Here is a 23,463-nt window from a genome sequence, read left to right as displayed (position 1 = left end):
GGTTTCATTCTAATTTGTTTTGTGGCACTATTCTAGTTTGACCACACATGTTTTTGGTGTTCTTAGCAGCTGTTCTGTGATTAGTAATGAATAGCAAAAGTTTGATTGATGTAGGTTTAACCCTTCCACTGTATAGGATGTTTCCTTTGAACAAGATTTCATGGTGGCAGCCAGAATACAGATAAAAGCATGACTAATAGTTGTTGCATAGCTCGCATTATTAGTGGACCATTACACAAAGTTACTCAGGAAACTGACTGACTTCTCAGGCTCCAGCAAGAGGTGAACATTCTGTAAATGGGTATTTGGTTATGTGAGTGGCAGCCTGGTAAAGTGGACATGTCATACGTTGTTCTAATTCATGTTGATATGTCATAAGTACTGTGTAGTTACCACTGCATTTTATAAGGGGAACTGTTCTGTTTAACTAGTTTCCCAATTTGTGTACCAACAGTAAGGGATGTATATTATAATTTGAATTTTGAAACCGTAATGAATTGCAGGGTGGTTGTGAAGCATGGACCACAGAGAAGAATTCAGTGATTGCCTCATTAGCCTTTCACCCAACGGATCAAGTACTGGTTATTGCTACTCTGAATGAAATATATTTTTGGGATTGGTCCCTTCCAAAGCCATTTAAAAGAATTACTACTGCCACTGAGAAGGAAAAAGTTCGGTAGGTGTAAAGAGGAGATGATAAAGGGGTATATGATTTTTTTTAAACTGTAGTTTTGTTTTTTTCATAATATTGATTATATAAAGTTACTTTTTTTCCTTATTCTATCTTTAATTATTTTTAATTCATTTGGTCACAGGTATGTCAAGTTTGACCCATTGGGTCATAAACTCATAACAGGTGTAGCCAACCTTGCTTCAACAATGCAGCCAGACTACCACAGCAACAGTAGTCTTTGCTCTGGTAACAACAATAACAGTAGTAATGGGAGCTCTAGTCTCTCACATTCTCAGCTGGCTGAACAAGAGCAACGCCTTTCTCGAAGATATAATCAACTATCTAACCAGTACTGGAACCTTATGTCTCGTTATAGAGCTCTGACAAGTAGGGCACTTCAAAACAACAATAACAATAACAACAATAACAACAACAATAATAACAATAATAATAATAATGATAATGGCAATAGTAACACAAACAGCTCCAGTACCAACAGGGTAAGTGTAATTTTCGTTTGGGAATTATTTACTTTCCTCCCCCCATTCTTATAAGAGGGAAAGGGCCTTGTAGTATATGAATGCATCATATATGGCATATGAAGTTTTCAATCGTGTTACAGGTACAGGCAGTATATTTTGAATGTAAATATTTTGTTTAATATTGATGCTGATATTTGTGATCTCATAATTCTTATGATTTTTAATTAGATTGATAGAGGAACTGATCCAATAGACCCTCCACCGGTGACACCCAACCAACAATATTTGATAAATCAGGCTCGACAGTATGCACGAGACCTCTCTGAAGATCGTCGTAGACGTCCAGGACAGGTAAGACAATTGGAAATAGTTTGTCTTGTTATCATTGATTTACTAGGGGCACTGAGTCTCCTGCAAAAGAGAACTGGGGCAACCAGTCAATCAGTCTGTTACCTCAGGGGTCTCTTGCAGGTGATCCATGGCTCCCAAGTAACTAGCAACAGCCACTGGGTGGGCTCATAGGTCACTCAAAGAAGAAATATTGTTGTTTAGGGATATTCTCTGTAATAGGGTATTGATTACACATTACCACATAGAAGTGATTCCATAGTAGCATCCAACCAGTGCCTTAGGGACGGTTTTGGAATGCCTTTATAGACTGGAGCTACATATTGTAAATCTGTGTTAACCACTTCAGTTGGAGTCAAATTCTCATATGAAGCATCAGCTGCCATATGCACTACTTGCATTATAAAATATAGTGTCACTGCTGTATTACTCATTCTCTTTTACTCCGAGTAATAATAAACATTGGAAATGTGATCAAACTGGTTCACAGAATCCAAGGGTAACTCGTACAACTTACATACATATACCAAGGCTTTTTCCCCCTCACAAGGGAGGTAGCCAAAAAAGGAAAGGCATAAAATCATTTCCACCCATACCATCCCTGAATACACTCCACACCCCTCCACCCTCCCTCTTATCTGAGCACCTCCTGGATGATGGGTCATCCCTGCACCTTGTCCACTGCCCTGGGTCAGAAGCAGTGTCGCAAGACACAGCACATCCACAGCAAGGCCACTTCATTAAATCAGCGACCCCCCCTCTCTGTCCCCCCATTGCATAAAAGCAGAGGACGGGGAGAAATCCCTTCGGGCTGCGTCAAATTTTGCTCACACATACTTCCTCACGCCCCATCCCCCCACCCATTCCACCTCGTGCAATCACAACATCATCCATATACAACCATTCTCCATTCACCCCTGTCTTCTGTCCTCTCCCATCCTTCCTCAACAGACATTCCCCTCTTCCCCAAAGCCCCCTTCACCCCATCCACCTCATCCTAGGACGTCCCTTCATGTTCACTCCCTCCACATCTGCCTTCCATACCTCTTTTACTAGTCTTTCTTCACTCATTCTTTCCATGTGTCCAAACCATCCTAATACTCTTTCATCAACCCTATCTCCCAGCTCCTTTTCCACCCCTATTCTCCTCCTCACCTCCTCATTTCTCACTCTATCTAGCCTAGTAACCCCCACCATACTTCTCAGACACCTCATCTCAAACACATTCAAACTCCTCCTCTCTTCTTCTCTTATGTTCCATGTTTCTGCCCCATACAGTGCTGTTGGCACAATCACTCCTTCATACAGTCTCCTCTTAGCATCCATTCCCAAATTGTCTATTCCTCATTACACTCTTTAATCCACCAAGGCATTTACTCGCTTCTCTCAATCTACATTCTACCTCCACCTTCACTCCACCTTGTACAACTTAAAAAAAAATATCGATGCTGACACTAGCATCCTCGTATACCCACTTGCGGCTCATGATGCCTGCGTAGGTGTCATTGTACTAAAGTGGTTAAAATCTTTAATTAGAAGGAAAATTGAGTGGATGAAAAGTGGAATAGGAAGAAAAGGAGGAGAAAATAGATAGAGAGGGAGGGAGGGAGGTGCTGAGAGTTAGCAAATTGAATGAGAAGGAAAAGAAGAAGGAATACCAGAAGCTGAGAGAAGTATGGGGTTGGTGAGGGATAGATGGGAGGTAAGAGTAGAAGAATAATGAATGTTTTAAGGAGGAAGTGACAGTGTGCAAAGATGGTATGTAGGATGAGGTGGATGGGAAGGAATAGAAGGAAGGATAGTAAATGATGGGATGAAGAGATGAAGGTAGTAACAGGAGAAAATGTATGTGGGTTGGTTGAAAGATAGAACTAAGACCAAAAGATCTCTTGTCGGCATGCTCTTCCTTTGTAATCCTTTGAACTAGAGTTTGTAGAGTCGGAACACAAAACCTCCGACTCCGACTCCTCTATTTTTGGCACCTCCGACTCTGACTCCGACTCCTCTTCATGTAATGAACTGATTGTGATACCTTTCACCTGTATCACCTCATATACTGAGCATATACATTAACCTTCCACATACTTTTTAAGCACAACAACTACACAATGCTATGCATCACACATTTACTGTTTTTGGAACAAACCTTATTGATACAAGTACGGTACAAGGTCGAGTGTTACAGCTGAACATGTATGATACTGAAAGATATATGTACCTCTTGGTTTAACTACATGCTGGTACTTCTATGTGATTATTGCAATAGACACTCTGGTTCTGGAATCGGTCATATCAATACGAGTACAATACAAGATACAGCTGAACATGTTTGAAAAGTGAAACTTTTTTTTCAACTTTAAATATCCTTATTTTGATAATTCAATGTTGAAAAGTATAGAGGGGAAAAAAAGAAGGGGAAAGGAGAGAAGATAGTATTATTGCGTTAGTCTACAGTTGAAATCCTAATTATCCTACTGTTTAGCAACACAGCAGTGGGAGAAACCACCAAACTGATTGAGTGATGGAAACAATGCATATGAAACTAGTTGAGAACACAGAACAAGACTCATGTCTTTCTTCAACCACCTACATAGCCATATGTAAGGTTGATAAAATTGTGTGAAACTAGTCGGGAATAAACTTGGAATAAGACTCGTCTTCTTTCATCCACCTACACAGTCATATGTAAAATGAATTATGTTAACTATACAAAACTGCTGATGTTTATTTAATTTTTTTTAAGCATACTAATCTGGAATAAATTTTAAACAAAACACATGTCTTTCTTCTTCCACTACAATTATGTCAATTCAGTCTTTTTTTATGACATGAACATTCTCAGTGATGGCTTGGATGATGTCTCCATGCAGAAAACTTTTGAAGCAAGGTCTTTAATATATTGTACCCTTACTATAAACTTGCTGCCAAGGAGGACTAATTGCATCCACTCCAAATCTCAGCCCTAGGTAGCAACACTAAACTGCTCAGCCAATGAGCATCCATAAGGTATCAACTGCATGGTGACATGCAGTAATGACTGCATTGAGAACATGCAGCCAATGCTTTAGGGACAGTTTCTGGGAACCCCTATAGACTGGAACCACTTGTTTGTTTTATAATAAGATTTCTTCTCATAGGAATGATGCTTCTTTTGTTATACAACTGCCCCTCTTTTGTGATGTTCTCTTGAAACTGTCCTTTACCATCTCTGTGACCACCTATTGGTACCTCCAGTGATGGTGGTGGTGGGGGGGGGGTGATTCTGCCACTGTTTCCCATGCATGTCATAAAAGGTGACTAAGTGGGGTGGAGTGATGGGGCAAGGGATCCTGCTTCCTTTGTGTTTATCCTACAAAAATTCAAGGCATAAGAAGGCCTGGGAGGACTCCAATCAGAATCTAATAACTGGAATGTTGTGTGTGGTTGTGGTACAGATGAGAGTAAAAGGGAAGTGATTAAGTGATTAGCAGATTGTGAGAGTGGGAGATGGATGTGTTAGCATTTAATGAAACTAAGCAGGAGAGAAGCAAGTTTGAGTTTGGGAGTGTGTTGGGGAGAGTGTTAGGAGTGATGAGGGGGACGAGGGAAGGAGTGGGTCCGCTAGTGAGGAGATAGGAAAGTACATGATAGAGTGTAGAAAAGTGTCATCAAGGTTAATGTGGTGAAGGTGAAACTGGGAGGGGAAATGTGTTTTTTGGGGAGTGTTTTTGACCTGGTACTGAGAAAAGTGAAGAGTAGGGGGAGGCTTTTTGGAAATATTTAATGGAGTGTTTAGAGTTTTGGGAGGAATGTAAATATAATGGTGTTGGGGGATCTCAATGCTAGAGTAGGAGATGAACCAGTAGATGGATTAGTAGGGAGGATTGGGGTGCCAGGTAAGAATCAGAATGGAGAATGTTGGAGATGTATTCAGAAAGGGAGTTGATGATAGTAAACAGTTAGAAGAGAACCAAGCATAAATATACAAAGAAAAGAATGGTGGAGGGAAGGGTGGTTGATATGGCATTAATGGACTGTGTAGTTGTAACTAGAGGAAGGATTAGAAGAGTTCTGGGTGTTTATGTTTTCAGGTGAGAGAATGAGGGGAATGTCAGATAATTTTTTTGGTAGAAGGAAAATTAAGAATGGAGGAAAAGAGAGGGAGGTAGAGAGATACTAAGAGTAAAAAAAATAATGAGAAGGTAATGAGCCTAAAACAATGGGTATTATGGCTGAATACATCACCTTTGCCCTATGTGCTTGGGCTGTTGGGGCAGGTAACTGTTACTACTGGAAATCAGAGAAGAGTGCAAAATTCAAACCCACAAATAAACAAATGTAAGACCAGCACGCTTCTGATTACACCACCAGGGCATGAAAATGAGAAGATACCAGGAGCTTAGAGAAGCATGGGGACTGGTGATGGATAAAGTGGAAGAGTAGAAGAATGGGTACTATATATTGTCGAGTAATAGTAAAAAATTACAGGTAGTCGTCGACTTACGACCGAGTTTGGTTCTGACAGACAGGTCGTAAGCCAGGAGGTGCTCAGATGAGAGGGAGGGTGTGAAGGGTGTGGAGTGTATCTAGGGATGAAATGGGTGGGAGTGTTTTTATGCCTTTCCCTTTTTGGCTACCTCCCTTGGAAGGGGGAAAAAGCCTTGGTATATGTATGTATGTATATGTTACCCTTTATATATATATATATATTACCCTTTAAATATTATTTTTGTTACTGTTTATATATATATATATATATATATATATATATATGTATATATATATATAATTGTATATTATATTTAGCATACTGAAATAATCTTAGCATCTTTGAACTATGTTGTATAGTATTTTTTAACCTTTTTATAATTTTATCTGATTTTCTTTGGGAAATGTAGCCTAGGCCTAAGCATACTGAATAAAATCCTATCATCTTTGACTTATGATATTTGAAACTGTATTTTTTAACCTTTTTATTATTTTACCATCAGACTTTCTATAGGAAACATATGCATACTGAAGAAAATCTTATTATCTTTGAGCTACGTTGCTTAATATTCATTAACCTTTTTATAATTTTCGTTAGGAAACGTAGCCTAGGCCTACGCATACTGAATAAAGGCCTGTCATCTTTGACCTACAAATACTTTTTTGTTGGTTAAATTAAAATCATTGCAAGGCAAAATTAAGAAAAAAAAGTGATTTCAAAACACATTCTTTTCGTTTATGTACTGTACCGAAAATATTGTTATCGACAACAGACTAGGCATAAACAAAGTTTACTGTTACATTTTATTAATCGCAAAACATACATACATACATATACCAAGGCTTTTTTCCCCCTTACCAGGGGGGTAGCCAAAAAGGACAAGGCATAAAAACATTCCCACCCATTTCATCCCTGAAAACACTCCACACCCCTCCACCCTCCCTCCCATCTTAGCACGCAAAACATAAAAATACCAAATGCTGTACCGAACATATTGTTATCGACAGCAGACTAGGCATAAAAAAGTTTTACTGTTACATTTTATTAATTGCAAAACATATAAAACTATAAAATGCAAGGCAAAATTAAGAATTTTTTGTATTTCAAAACATTCTTTTCGTTTACATACTGTACCGAATATATTGTTTTTGACAACAGACTAGCCTAGGCATAAAAAAAGTTTTACTGTTACATTTTATTAATTGCAAAACATATAAAAATACAAAATGCAAGGCAAAATTAGGAAACATTTTACTTAAAACAAACAAAATGAAAGAATATTTAGCTGGCTGGGATGCTGACGCTGCCGGCAGCCTGCCAAAACTATCGTATTCACATCTTGCGGCTTGCGGAGTAATTGTATTGCACTGCCAGGCATAACATTGCAATTCTATTACTCTATTAAATTTTAGATATTATTGCACTATCTTGTGGTTGCAAAGTCGATCAGTCGTAAGTCGCATAGGTCGCACGTCGACGACTACCTGTCTGGGGTGTTGGCTGCATGTTATTGTGGCAAAGTAGCAAGCAGTTGATACTTTAGGGTCTATATAGGGTGCCCCTATGGACCAGAGCCACACATCATTTTGTCTGTGATAGAGGAAAATTCTGTTCATAGAGAAATGATGACTATTTTATACTACGACTGTCCCTCTGTTATGCTGTCCCCCAACCCCTTGTTACTGTCCTGTACCATTTCTCTGAATATTCTTTTCCTTTTTTCGCCTACCCTGTGGTGGGGGAAGAGAATGCTACCACCAAGTCTTTCCACTTGAGTCGTAAAAGAAAAAAAAAAAAAAAACGGGACAGGGGATGGGATTAGGAATCCTGCTACCTGTAGCCCCAAAAGGGGACATTCCTAAAAAAAGTAAAGGCATAAGAGGATCTGGGAGAAAGGAAATTTAAAATAGCTTATACCAATATAGATGGAATAACTTCAGGAATGAATGAATTAAATGATTATCTGGCCTTTGAAAAACCAGACATAATAGGAATAGTGGAAACTAAATTAAAGTGCACTCTACCAACCAACACTGTGGGACAAGGTTTATGCAATTGTTGGACGAAGAATAGAAAGGATAAACAGGGTGGCAGAGTATTAATTGTGACTAGTAAAGAAATAGAAGAAAGGGTAGTGAATGGTGGGATGAGGAAACAAAGAAGGCTGTAGAAGAGAAGAAGCGAGCATTCACAGATTGGTTACAAAAGAGGACAGGGGAGTCATATGAGACGTACAAAGAAAAGAAAAGAGAAGTAAAGCAAAAGGTAAAGGAGGCAAAGAGGAGAGCAGATGTGAAATGGGGTAGGAGTATGACAGAAAATTTTGAAAGTAATAAAAAGATGTTTTGGAAAGAAATTAAGAGAGGAAGAGGAGGCGAATCAAGTAGGGAAGAAAAGGTAAAAGGTACAGATGGAGAGTTGATAATGGAAGAGATGGCAGTGAGGGGAAGATGGGCAGAATATTTTAGGGAGTTGCTGAATGTGAAGGAGGATAGGGAAGGAAAGATAGCTGCAGTAGGAAATGCGAAGAAAATGAGAGTGATGAGTGAGGAGAATGGAGGAGAAATAAGGAAGGATGAGGTGAAGGCAGCTGTAAAGATGATGAAAGCAGGTAAGGCACCTGGTCTGGATGGATGTCATGCAGAATGTCTGAAAAAGGGAGGTGCAGTGATGGTGGACTGGTTGGTGAGGTTATTTAATGTTTGCTGGAGAGAGGGTAGAGTACCGGAGGACTGGAGTAGTGCCTGTATAGTTCCTCTTTACAAGGGAAAAGGGGACAAGTGTGGATGTAGTAATTTCAGAGGGATTAGCCTGTTGAGTGTAGTAGGGAAGGCTTATGGGAGGATCTTAATTGAGAGGATTAGGAGAGGAACAGAGGGAGTAATTGGTGAGGAACAGTGTGGATTTAGGACGGGTAGAGGTTGTGTAGATCAGATCTTTGTGGTAAGACAGATATGTGAGAAAGCTATAGGAAAGGGGAAGGATGTTTTTTCGGCTTTCATGGATCTGGAAAAGGCTTATGATAGGGTAGACAGAAAGGCACTGTGGGAGGTTATGCAGATTTATGGGATAGGAGGAAAGCTTTTGGGAGCTGTCAAGAGTTTTTATGAGAGTAGTAGAGCATGTGTTAGGATTAGAAATGGAGAGAGTGAGTGGTTTGAAGTAAAGGTGGGACTTCGTCAAGGATGCGTTATGTCGCCCTGGCTGTTCAACTTATACATGGATGGGGTGGTGCGAGAGGTGAATGCTAGGGTAGTGAGTCAGGGATTGGAGATGGTTAAAGAAAATGGAGAAAAGTGGGAGGTGAGCCAGCTGTTGTTTGCGGACGACACTGCGCTTGTGGCAGGGTCAGAGGAGGGATTGAGGAAGCTGGTGGCAGAGTTTGGGAGAGTATGTGATAGAAGAAAGCTAAAGATAAATGTGGGTAAAAGTAAGGTGATGAGATGTACAAGGGGTGAAAGTGGCAGTAGACTGGAAGTGAACATTAAGGGAGAGCGACTGGAGGAAGTGGATAGTTTTAGATACTTGGGTGCAAGTGTAGCAGGAAAAGGTGGAGTGAAGGTGGAGGTAGAATGTAGATTGAGAGAAGCGAGTAAATGCCTTGGTGGTTTAAAGAGTGTAATGAGGAATAGACATTTGGGAATGGATGCGAAGAGGAGACTATGAAGGAGTGATTGTGCCAACAGCACTGTATGGGGCAGAAACGTGGAACATAAGAGAAGAAGAGAGAAGGAGTTTGAATGTGTTTGAGATGAGGTGTCTGAGAAGTATGGTGGGGGTTACTAGGCTAGATAGTGTGAGAAATGAGGAGGTGAGGAGGAGAACAGGGGTGAAAAAGGATTTGGGAGATAGGGTTGATGAAAGAATATTAGGATGGTTTGGACACATGGAAAGAATGAGTGAAGAAAGACTAGTAAAAGAGGTATGGAAGGCAGATGTGGAGGGAGTGAACATGAGGGGACGTCCTAGGATGAGGTGGATGGATGGGGTGAAGGGGGCTTTGGGGAAGAGGGGAATGTCTGTTGAGGAAGGAAGGGAGAGGACGGAAGACAGAGGTGAGTGGAGAATGGTTGTATATGGATGATGTTGTGACTGCATGAGGAGGAATGGGCGGGGAAGTGGGGGGTGGGGAAGTATGTGTGAGTAAATTTTGACGCAGCCCGAAGGGATTTCTCCCCGTCCTCGCCTTATATGCAAAGGGGGACGGAGAGGGGGGGGTCGCCGATTAAATGAAGCGGCCTCGCTGTGGATGTACTGTGTCTTGCGACACTGCTTCTGACCCAGGGCGGTGGGCAGGGTGCAGGGATGACCCGTCATCCAGGAGGTGCTCAGATGAGAGGAAGGGTGGGAGGGGTGTGGAGTGTATTTAGGGATGAAATGGGTGGGAGTGTTTTTATGCCTTTCCCTTTTTGGCTACCTCCCTTGGAAGGGGGAAAAAGCCTTGGTATATGTATGTATGTATGTAGTAAAGATTTAAATGTAACAAAGATAACTGAAGGAGAAAATAATGTAGAATCAATTATGATACAAGTTGAAAGCAAATATATGAAGAGTAGAAAATTTGTAGTGGTGTATGTGCCCCCCAAAACAGTCCTGGACAGAGGTAGTGAAGAACCAACATGGCTGGAATTAATACTTACGACAGAGCCTGAAATTGTCAACAAAATTGATTACAAAACTCCGATAGGAAAGAGTGACTATGTACTAATAGAATTTGAGTTGAAAGAGCAAATGGATCAAAAAAACATAGAATAGGAAGAAACAGGGATGGAAGAGAAATAGAATATATTAAAAGAAATTTATAATGAGGGGGTGAATAAATATGTACCTCAACAAAAAATGGAAAGAACATAAAAAGCTGGTACAACAAAAAAATATAGCGAGGCTAAGGATAAAAGAGACAAAGCTTGGAAGATGAATATGTAGACATACACAGAGAGGAAAAAAGAAACTATGAAAAAGATATAATAGCAAAATGCAAAGATCAACCTAAACTATTTTACAGATATGTAAACGACAAACTAAAAGACAGACATAAAATAATAAAACTGCGTGAAGGAAATCAAGAATACACAGAAAATGGCTGAAGTAATGACCAGACACTTTAAGTCTGTTTTTACAATTGAAAGCTCACAATTGTGGGATGATAGTCACCCGGAAGGATCCCCTAAAATGAAAGAAATAATGGTGATACAGAAAGAAATAAGGGACCAAGTAAAGAAACTATATCAGAAAGTCACATGGACCAGATGGAATAGCAAACTGGATATTAAAAGAATGCATAGACGAACTCACAGACAAAATACACAAGATAATGGACTTCACTCAAAGATAGAAAAGTACCACAGGACTGGAAAAATGCTAATATTGTACCAATATATAAGAGAGGAAATAAAGAAAATCCAACAAATTATAGACCAGTATCCATTACAAGCACAATTGCAAAAATATGTGAAAGAGTTATGAAAAACAAATGGACTAAACACTTGGAAAAAAACAAAATATTAAACCCCAACCAATTTGGATTTAGAAGTGGAAGATCATGTACTACAAACTTAATATGCTTTTACCCAAGATTGCTAGACATAATACAAGAAAGATGGCAGGGCAGATTGTGCCTTCCTGGAGCTACAAAAGGCTTTCAACAAAGTACCACACAAAAAACTACTAAGAAAAATTTAAGTAATAGGTGAAATACAAGGAAAATTATTGGAATGGATGGAAGACTTCTTGGAGAAAAGAACTCAAATTGGGTAAACATGATAAGTGGAGTACCCCAAGGCTCTCTGTTGGGTCCAATAATGTTTGCTATTTATATAAACGACATGGATGAAGGAATTAAATGCTATATAAACTTCTTTGCAGATGATGCAAAACTATTTAAGAGAGTGAATAACAAAGAAGACTGTATCTCTTTTCAGGGAGATCTGGACAAAGTCTGGAATTGGAGTAAAAAGAACAAAGTGAATTTCAATATTAATTAAAAATGTAGTATAATGGAATTTGGAAAAAGCAAAAATAGAATATCCAGTCAATACAAAATTGGAACAAGGGAAGTTACAAAAGTAAACTCAGAAAGAGACCTAGGAGTGATCATTTCAAATGACATGACACCAGACAAACATGTAAACAAATTAGTTGGAGAAACTTACAACTTAATAAGATCAATGAAAGTGGCCTTTGACTTCATGGATGAGGAAATGGTGAAGAAAATAATAGTTACACTGATAAGATCAAAATTGGAGTATGCAGCGTCACTAGGGACACCCAGGCAAAAAAAAAAAAAAGCTGGAAAGAATTCAAAGAGCACTAACAAAGATGGCACCCACACTCAGCATGTTGACATACAAACAGAGAATGGACAAACTAAACTTATTAACTCTGGAGCAAAGAAGAGAAAGAGGCAATTTGATAACCATCTATAGAAATATGAAAGGGATGGAAATCCTTGACAGGAATGATCAACTTAAATGGGACAGAAGAAATACAAGGGGACACAAGAAGAAACTTAAGAAGGACAGTTACAGAAGAGATCTGAAAAAGAATAGCTTTCCACATGATAGATACATGAATTTTATTGAAAGAGAAAACAGTGAGTGCTAATACTATACATGACTTTAAGAAAGAACTGGATGCAGAAAGATACAACTGTAGGTCCCTATGAGCATATCTCTTCTCCCGCAAAATACAACTAGGTAGATACACACCTCTAAAAATAAGACTAAGAACACAAATGATGGATGAAGAAGCATTATCAAAAGCGGTCAAACTGGGAAATAGCGAGAAATTCAAAAATATAAGAATACAAAAGGAAATGAATGATGAGGAAAAAGAGAAAGACAAAGCGTTCAGAATTGAAGCAAGTGATAGAAATGAAAAGAGAACAGAGATGGAAAAAAACGAGTTTTTTTGGAGAGTGCTGGATTTGAGACTGAAAAAATGGTACATGTATATATAAAAATGGAAACTTAAACCAAAAAAGAAAAGAAAATACGAAAATAAAAGTGGCATACACAAACATCGATGGTATGATCTCTGGAATCAACGAACTAAATGACTATCTAGAAACAGAAAAACCTGACATCATGGGCATAGTAGAGACAAAACTGAAAGGACCGCTATTAACAAGCATAGTGGGACATGGTTTATATAACCACTGGGTGAAAAACAAAACTAATAAACAAGGAGGTGGTGTCATGATATTGACCAAGAAAGGTCAAACAGAATCGAAGGTCAGGGAAATACAGAAGTAATTATGATTAAAATTGCCAACAAAAAGATGAAAAGCAGAAAATTTGTAGTAGTGTATGTACCACCAAAAACCCATGCGTGGCCAGATAGTGAACATTCCAAATTATTGGAAGAAACAATAAAGGTGCTAAACGAATTACTGAAAGAGGGTGGAAATATAGTAATCATGGGCAATTTTAATGCAAAAGACATAATTTGGGAAGAAATGACAGTCAAGGGGGGAGATGAACTCTGGAGCAACATGCTACTAGATATGACCATGGAGTACACTCTAACACAATGGGTTGAGAAGAATTCTAGATATAGAAATAATGAGGAACCATCAAAACTAGACCATCAAAACTAGACCACTGAACAAGATATTGTAAACAGAATGGAGTATAAAACACCAGTTGGAAAAAGCGACCATAAACTAATAGTTTGAATTAAAAGAACAGAACAACATAGAAATGACAAACATAGAGAAGGAAGATTCATGTACAACAAAACGAACTTTGTAGAACTAAGGAAATTTTTCCAAAACGCAAATTGGGATAGGTTCTCTAAAGAGGAAACAAATATGGATGACAAATGGAACATATTTAAAGAGAATTATAAAGAGGGAGTTAACAAATATGTACCAAAAAAGAAACAAAAAGAAATTTATATAAAATGTTGGTTTAACAAAAGATGTAGTGAGGCTAAAGCCAGGAGAGATAAAGCATGGAAAAAATAATATAAAAAGACTGGAAAACATCCAAATGGCAAACGTATAAAAAACCTAGGAAAGAATATGTAAACATACACTGGAAAGAAAAAAGAGAATATGAAAGAGCTATCATAGACAAATGTAAGGATAAACCAAAACTCTTTTACAGATATGTAAACGACAAACTAAAGGATAAGCATGATATAGTAAAATTGTGTGAAGGAGATAAAGAGTACATAGACAACACAGAAATGGCAGAAGTTATGATCAGACAATTGAGAGCTCACAACCCCGGAAGGACGAACAACTAGAAAGTTCACCCATAATGAAGGAAATAAAAATAACACAGAGGGAAATAAGAGACCAAATAAAAAGCATAGATGTCAGAAAGTCACATGGGCCAGATAAAATTGCAAATTGGATATTGAAAGAGTGTATAGATGAACTGACAGATAAACTACACAAGATAATAGACTTCTCTTAAAAAGAGGGAAAGGAAGATTGGAAAGATGCAAACATATTACCAATATACAAAGGAGGAAGCAGGGAAGATCCTACAAACTTTAGACCGGTGTCCCTCACAAGCACTGTAGCAAAAATATGCGAAAAGATTATCAGGAACAGATGGACCAAACACTTGGAAGAAAAAATAATAAACCCCTAACAATTTGGTTTTAGAAGTGGAAGATCGTGCACCACAAATCTAATCTGCTTTTACTCGAGACTAATTGAGATAGTACAAGAAAGAGATGGATGGGCAGACTGCACCATCCTGGACCTGCGAAAAGCTTTTGACAAGGTACCTCACAAAAAATTGATAAGTAAAATTAAAAAAATAGGAGGAATTCAATGTAAACTATTGGAATGGGTGAAGGATTTCTTAACTGGGAGAAAAATGAGTGGTACTTACTTAGAGACAAAAGTTTGAAATGGGAAGATGTAAAAAGTGGCATCCCACAAGACTCTGTTTTGGCTCCTTTAATGTTTGCCATATACCGTATATTTCCACGTATAAGACGACCCTAAAATCCAAAAATTCACCCCTTAAAATTGGGGGTCGTCTTATACTACCATTATAAAAATCAGACCTTGAATTCTACGTGAGATGACTTGGTAGGCTAGCCTGCCGATAACCACAGATACACAGGAAATGATTCACATTATGATAAGAACTGGTAATAAAGGTAATTAAACCATATTTACCATATATATTATTGGCATATATATACAGTAAATTGCAATTGTTAATAAATTCGAGGAATAATTCTATATTAATGAAATTACGGTACTTTTAACGGTCTCACGAAACGTCGACCAACGCCGACCAAAGCCGACCAAGCCCAAACAATGACAGCTTTAGCTCAAATGCATAATTTTATATAGAAATTAGCATATGGTTGCATTATTCTCCAATTTTCTTTAAAATGTGTGATTTTCATGTAATTTGATCAAAGAAAAGTTACGTTTTTATCCTCTGCAAAATTACCAAAGTCGACCAAACACAAACAATGACGGCTTTTGCTCAAATGCATAATTTGGTCGGCTTTGGTCGACTTTGGTAATTTTGCAGGTGATAAAAACGTAACTTCTCTTTGATCAAATTTAATGAAAATCACAAATCTTAAAGAAAATAGGTCAAATAATGCAACCAAATACTAATTTTTATATAAAATTATGCATTTGAGCAAAAGCCTTCATTGTTTGTGTTTGGTCGGCATTGGGCGACTTTGGTAATTTTGCAGAGGATAAAAGCGTAACTTCTCTTTGATCAAATTACACGAAAATAACACATTTTAAAGAAAATAGGTTGCATAATGCAACCATATGCTAATTTTAATACATAATTATATGCATTTGAGCAAAAGCCGTTATTGTTTGGGTTTGGTCGGCTTTGGTCGACGTTTAGTGAGACCGCAACCTTTTTCTTTCGCTAACTTTTCAGTAATTTTCAAGACTGAAAATAAAAAATTTGGATTACAGTACATAAAACGTTTATTTATAAAAAAAAATATTACAGTAGTTGCATTTAAAACATAGAAAATTTAAAGATTATGAAATTATAAAACTTAATTTCTAATCATCATCAATATATATTACACAAACGTATTTCTAAAACCTTTATTTTCAATAAAATTACATTACATTTAAAACTTAAACATTATAAAACTTTATTTATATAAAACCCTTCAAACTCATCACAATCATCACACTCTGTTTCGAAAAGTTGTTCGAACATATCACAAGATTCCTCAAATATGCCGTCATCGTAGGGATTCCAGTCCGGTTCCGGTGAGTCGACTTTGGCTTCGCCATCACTTTCATACAATAAATCATCTTCAGTGCCATCCATGGCATTAGAGATTCCAAATTTTTTAAAAGATTTTACGATACTTTCGACCTTAACACTTTCCCAAGCTTTAATAACAAACTCGCAGAGAACATCAAGTGATGCACTATGCATAGCTCCACCTTTTGTAAATGACTTCTCTCCATTCGTCATCCACTCGTTCCATTGATACCTAACGTTATCTTTAAACATCAAACCAGGAACGTAAATAAATCGTTTTTGTTAGTTGACGTGTGTTCTCAGAAAATCATGATACATGATTTGCTTTGTTATTTCATTTATTTTGAATTTATAAGGATACAGTAAGTAATTTATCTGGTATAAGGATACAGTTAAGTAATGAGAAAGAAAAGAGAAAAAGCAAAAAAAAAAAAAAAACAGCTGATAAACGTAATCAAAACAATTGTCTTTGTACGGTAGGTTTGATACACTGATGCTTTTGTAATTTAGCAGTCGCCTTATACTACCGATATGAGATAAATTCATAAAAATTTGCTCTAATTTTGTGCCTCGTCTTATACAAAGGTCGTCTTATACACGGAAATATACGGTACATAAATGATATGGACAAAGGAGTAAGTTGTTACATAATTTTTTTTGCCGACGATGTTAAAATACTCGAGAGTGAAAACAGAAGAAGATTGCAGATCGCCACAAGATGACCTGGATAAAGTATGGGAATGGAGCCAGAAATACGAGATGAACACATCAAGAAATGTAGCATAATGGAATTTGGAAGAGGCAAAAACAGAGTTTCGGGAAAATATACGATTGGAAACAAAGAAGTAAAGAAAGTAAACTCAGAGAGGGACCTAGGAGTAATCATCTCAAGTGACTTGACACCTGACAAACATTTAAATAAACTACAGGTAAACGTCGACTTACGATGGCCGCGACTTACGATTGTTCGACTTTACGATGACGACGACGACGATATGATAATTTAACCCCTTCCATACGGTGCCGCACACGTAGGCGTCATGAGGAGCAAGTGGATTCGCGACGCTGCCATATCGGCGTCTTGATTATATTTATTGTAGTCGCCCCTGTGTTTTTACATTCTCTCAAATGATTCATTCTCTGTGGTTTTCAAAATTCGCGGGTGAAAGAGAGAATGATCGATATAAGCGGTGACTATATTTTATGATGCGAGTATTATTACGTCACGTCGTACGGCTGGCATTGGCTGCTGCCCGCGAGATTTAAGTCCCGTACTGAAAATACATATTATAGTGTTTGAATATGGTAAAAAGGATAAAAATAATTAAATAAACTACTGTACATGTTTAATAGGCTATATTCAGTATCTCTGGTGGTTAATATACAGGTAGGCTAGGTACAGTGACCACGGAACAGAGTGGGGATCGACTTACGATGAGATCGTCTTACGATGGCTCTATCGAAACCTAATGCCATCGTAAGTCGACGTTTACCTGTATTCAGAGAGACTTACAATTTATTAATATCAATGAAAGTGGCCTTCAACTACATGGATGAAGAGATGGTTAAGAAAATAATTACTACAATGATAAGACCGAAACTAGAATATGCTATATCAATGTGGGCACAAAGAAACACACACAAAAATTAGAAAGAATCCAAAGAGCGGCAACAAAGATGGCACCCACACTATCAAATTTGACATATGAACAAAGATTGGAGAAATTACAGCTGTCAACATTGGAGCAGAGAAGGGAAAGAGGTGACTTGTTGACCATCTTCAGAATTATGAAAGGGATGGAAGTTCTCAATAGAGATGACCTATTGAAATGGGACAAGAGAGAAACAAGAGGACAGTTACAGAAGAGACCTGAAAAAGAACAGTTTCCCGCACAGAGTGATCGATGTCTGGAACAAACTAAACAGTGAAACAGTGAATGCCAGAAATATACACGAGTTCAAAAATAAATTGGATGTGGAGAGATGCGAAAACAGGTCACAATGAGCATAGCTCCTGTCCCGTAAAATACAACTAGGTAAATACACACACACACACACAAACACACACACACACACACACACACACACACACACACACACACACATATATTTACCTAGTTGTATTTTGCGGGAAGGGGAGCTATGCTCGTGTTGTCCCGCCTTTGTATCTTGCAGTGTCTAGTTTGTTTTTAAACTCATGAATGGTTTTTGCGCATACTATTTCATTGTCCAGTTTGTTCCAAGTGTCCAAAACTCTATGAGGAAAACTGTTTTTCTTCAGTTCTCTTCTATAGCTATGTTTTTTTATTTTCTTTCCATGTGTGTGTGTGTGTATTTACCTAGTTGTATTTTATGGGAAGGGGAGCTATGTTTGTATTTACCTAGTTGTATTTACCTAGTTGTATTTTGCGGGAAGGGGAGCTATGCTCGTGTTGTCCCGCCTTTGTATCTTGCAGTGTCTAGTTTGTTTTTAAACTCATGAATGGTTTTTGCGCATACTATTTCATTGTCCAGTTTGTTCCAAGTGTCCAAAACTCTATGAGGAAAACTGTTTTTCTTCAGTTCTCTTCTATAGCTATGTTTTTTTATTTTCTTTCCATGTCCTCTTGTGTTTCTTTTGTCCCAGTTAAGTAAGTTCTCACTATCGAGTACCTCTGTGCCTTTCATGATTCTGTAGATGGTCAATAGGTCACCTCTCTCTCTTCTTTGCTCCAGTGTCGGTAACTCCAGTTTAGCCAATCTCTCTTCGTATGATAGGTTTGCAAGTGCAGGTGCCATTTTTGTAGCTGCTCTTTGGATTCTTTCTATTTTCTTTATATTCTTTTTGGTACTGGGGGACCACAATGTCGCCGCATACTCTAATCTAGGCCTTATCAATGTAACCAATATTTTTTTCATCATGTCTTCGTCCAAGTATGTAAACGCCACTTTTATTGATCTTAGCAAGTTGTAAGTCTCCCCGACAATTTTGTTAATCTGTATATCATAGGACAAGTCGTTCGTGATAATTACTCCCAAATCTTTTTCGGATCCTACTTTCTTTACTTCTTTGGTTCCAATTGTATATTTTCCTGATATTCTGTTTTTGCTTTTTCCAAACTCCATTATGCTACACTTCTTAGTATTAAAGTCCACTTCCCATTTCTGACTCCAGTTCCATACCCTATTTAGGTCTTCTTGCAGTGCTTCACAGTCCTCATCAGTTTCTATTTTCCTTAGCAGTTTGGCGTCATCGGCAAAGAAGCTCATGTAGCAGTTCACGTCCTCATCCATGTCATTCATATAGATAGCAAACATTATTGGTGCCAGCACAGATCCTTGCGGTACTCCACTGATCACCTCTTTCCAGTCTGAATATTTTTCTCTGAGCACTACTCTCATCTTTCTACCAGTCAGAAAGTCCTCTATCCATTTTAGTAGGTTTCCCTGTATTCCTCCTATGTGTTCCAGTTTTTAGTAGTTTTCTGTGTGGTACTTTGTCAAAGGCTTTTTGCAAGTCTAGGAATGCACAATCAGCCCATCCATTTCTTTCTTGCACTATGTCTATTAGTCTTGAGTAAAAGCATATTAAGTTTGTGGAGCATGATCTTCCTTGTCTGAATCCGAATTGTCTTGGGTTTAATATGTCATTGTCTTCCAGATGTTTTACCCATCTATTCTTGATTATTTTCTCACAAATTTTGGCAATGGTGCTTGTTAGTGATACTGGCCTATAGTTGGTGGGTTCTTCTTTGTTTCCTCCTTTGTGTATTGGTACAATGTTAGCGTTTTTCCAGTCCTCGGGTATCTTTCCTTCTTTGAGTGAGCTGTTTATTAAGATGTGTATTTTGTCTGTTAGTTCTTCTTTGCACTCCTTTAGAATCCAATTTGCAATACCGTCCGGGCCATGTGATTTTCTGACATCCAGCCTTGATAAATGTTCTGATATTTCCTTTAGTGATGCTGTAAACTCATTCATGAGGGGAGATTTCTTGTTTTTGTCTATGTCACAATTCGGTATTTTCTCTCTGGTGAAAACAGATTTAAAGTGATTGTTCATGACTTCGGCCATCTCTAAATCTTCTGTGTATTCTATGTTTCCTTGGCATAGTTTCACCAATTCCTGTTTGTTTTTAAGTTTACCATTCACATACCGATAGAATAGTTTGGGTTGCTCTTTGCATTTGTCTATAATATCCTTCTCATGGTTCCTTTTCTCCTCTCTTCTCACATTAACATACTCATTTCTATAGTTAACATAAATTTGCCATTTGCTTTGTTTTTTGTATTTTCTCCACTTTTTCCAAGCTTTGTCTCTTCTGTCTTTTGCCTCACTGCATCTTTTGTTGAACCAACATTTAATGTACTCTCTCTCTCGCTTTTGTCTTGGTACATGCCTGTTTACCCCTTCATTGTAGTTTTCCATCAATATATTCCATTTCTCTTCCACTGCTGTTTCTTCCCGCCTTTGTATCTTGCAGTGTCTAGTTTGTTTTTAAACTCATGAATGGTTTTTGCGCATACTATTTCATTGTCCAGTTTGTTCCAAGTGTCCAAAACTCTATGAGGAAAACTGTTTTTCTTCAGTTCTCTTCTATAGCTATGTTTTTTTATTTTCTTTCCATGTGTGTGTGTGTGTGTATTTACCTAGTTGTATTTTACGGAAAGGGGAGCTATGCTCGTGGTTGTGTGTGTGTGTGTGTGTGTGTGTGTGTGTGTGTGTGTGTGTGTGTGTGTGTGTGTACAACACTGATTGGGTCCCAGTGATTAGAGATACATTTTAACAACCACAATGCACTTTAATTCTAAGCCATCAAGGCCGACATGCATTTCAATTTCTCCATGTCGGCCTTGATGGCTTAGAATTAAAGGGCATTGTGGTTATTAAAATATGTATATACATATATCTCACCACCTCTCACCCTCCTCCTGATAGGTCTGTCAGTTGCCACGTCTCGTTAGCTCTCTCCATTGTTGACGTTCCTTGTATTTTCTATCCCTCTCAACCTCCTCCAGTGAAGTTCCCCTCTTGTGCAGGGCCTGCTGGATATTTGTTCTCCATCTCATTCTTGGGCGTCCTACAGGCCTTCTTCCTTCAGGTTTCCATAAGTAGTACTTCTTTGGATATCTTTGCTCTTCCATCCGCATAACATGTCCGTACCATCTCAGCTGTCCTCTCTCCACATAGTCCAGTTCATTCTCAACCCCTAATGCTTCTCTTATAACTTGATTCCTTATTTGGTCCACCCTTGTACATCTGTAGATAACCCTTAGTGCTTTCATTTCTGTGGCCTGTATTTTACTCCTTGTCCTACTGGTTAATTTCCAGGTCTCACATCCATAACACAGTACTGGTCTTAACCACTTCACTCCAGGCCAAAATCTCGCAGGCAGCATTAGCTGCCAGATGTACAATGTTGCATCATAATACTCGCATTATAAAAAATAAAGTCACGGCTGTATCGATCGTTCTCTTTTTTCACCCGTGAATTTTGATAACCATAGAAAATATGATGAAGCCAGTTTACAGAGTATGGGGGTCACGCAGGTACGACTACAATAAATATAATCAAGACGCCGACATCGGCATCCTCACATACCCACTTGCTCCTCATGATGCCTACGTAGGCGTCATTGTATGGAAGGGGTTAATATAGTTATATAGATAGTTTTCTTCACTTTCCTTGGTATTGCGGGATCCTTAAGAAGTGGGTATAGTGACTGCAGCTCTATATTGTACTTCCTGATTCTCTCATTTATTTCTGAAAGTATAACCCCTCCGCTGTTAAAATCAGCTCCCAGATATTTGAAGTTCTTTTCTTACTTCTTGGGTACCTATTGTAACTCCTCCATCTCCCGAAATTCTGCTCACGTTCATGTATTCACATTTTCCGACATTTAACCCCTTCCATACGGTGCCGCACATGTAGGCGTCATGAGGAGCAAGTGGATTCGCGACGCTGCCGTATCGGCGTCTTGATTATATTTATTGTAGTCGCCCCTGTGTTTTTGCATTCTCCCAAATGTGCCCTGAATCCCATTCTCTGTGGTTTTCAAAATTCGCAGGTGAAAGAGAGAAAGATCAATATAAGCGATGACTATATTTTATGATGCGAGTATTATTACGACACGTCGTACGGCTGGCATTGGCTGCTGCCCGCGAGATTTAAGTCCCGTAGTGAAGTGGTTAACTCCATTCCCATTTCTATCAATTGCTCAGATCATCTGTCCACAGCTTCCTGTAAGGTCTCTAGATCATCAGCTATAAGTGCCACATCATCAGCATAGGCAAAAGTAACCATGTTATCCTCCATCTGAGTTATTTCTTTCATTATATAGTCCATGTGCATAATAAAAGGCAATGGTGACAACACACTGCCCTCTTGGGGATCGGTGCCACCTGCGTAGAGCCGGTGGCCAGGGCTGGTTGCCGCCGTATGGCCCCCTACTCTTGGGGTTGGTGGGTGGTCCCACGACATAGACGCTGTGGTTCCAGGACCATACCAGGCAAGTCGTCTGCCTGGTATGTCGACAACCCTGACACAGACAGAGGGCTTGATATACAGATTCAGTTTGACTCATTGACTATCATGAACAACACACATAATCATACACATATCCCACACCAAGCCCTATACACTCCCTCCTCTCCTGATATCACCTTCTGCTCCCCCTGCCTAACCCCAACAACATCATGGAGAGTTGTTGGAACCCTTGGTTCTGACCACCTTCCAATTATCATCACCACCAAAACAAGATGCACCCCAGTTGGCCACAGACACACTTACACCAATTACAAGAGAGCTAACTGGGAAGCTTTTACTGAAGAGACAGAACAACATTTTGAAACGCTTAACAGTACACCAATCACAAATATAATGCTGTGCACACTTTTAATACAATCATACAAAATGCAGACAAGAGATACATCCCTAGAGGCAACAGAAAATCACACAACCCCAACTTCACACCAGAAATCCAAGGCCTCGTCAGACAACGAGACACGCTTAAACACAATACCCCCACACCTATCCCTCAAAACATAGCAGACCAAATACAAACACTAAACACTGTCATTGCCAGTAAAATACACAAACAAAAAACACAAAATTGGCAAAACTTTATCAATACACTTGATCACAAAACAAACACCAGCAAATTGTACAAAACACTCAACAGCATTACACTATCCAACAGTAACACAACACACTCTCACGCAGCAATAATCACAACAACAGACAATCTACCCTCAAACAGACAATAAGCAAACACACTCATAAATCATTT

General features: G+C 38.5%; 1 protein-coding gene across 4 annotated transcripts in view; it reads left to right on the top strand.

The window, feature by feature from the left end:
• Positions 1-23,463, top strand: part of LOC143041054 (uncharacterized) — a 191,513-nt gene that overhangs the window by 41,576 nt on the left and 126,474 nt on the right. For all 4 annotated transcript variants that reach the window (XM_076212685.1, XM_076212684.1, XM_076212686.1 and 1 more), the window contains exons 4-6: positions 504-676; positions 816-1,173; positions 1,384-1,506. In XM_076212685.1, the coding sequence (XP_076068800.1) occupies positions 504-676; positions 816-1,173; positions 1,384-1,506 (654 nt within the window). The remainder of the gene's footprint in view (positions 1-503; positions 677-815; positions 1,174-1,383; positions 1,507-23,463) is intronic.

Source organism: Oratosquilla oratoria, chromosome 30 (assembly GCF_046742065.1).
Source record: "Oratosquilla oratoria isolate Oo_2021 chromosome 30, ASM4674206v1, whole genome shotgun sequence".
In the NCBI taxonomy this organism is placed as follows: domain Eukaryota; kingdom Metazoa; phylum Arthropoda; class Malacostraca; order Stomatopoda; family Squillidae; genus Oratosquilla; species Oratosquilla oratoria.
Note: the sequence above shows the minus strand (reverse complement) of the source record. Positions and strands in the feature narration are given on the sequence as shown.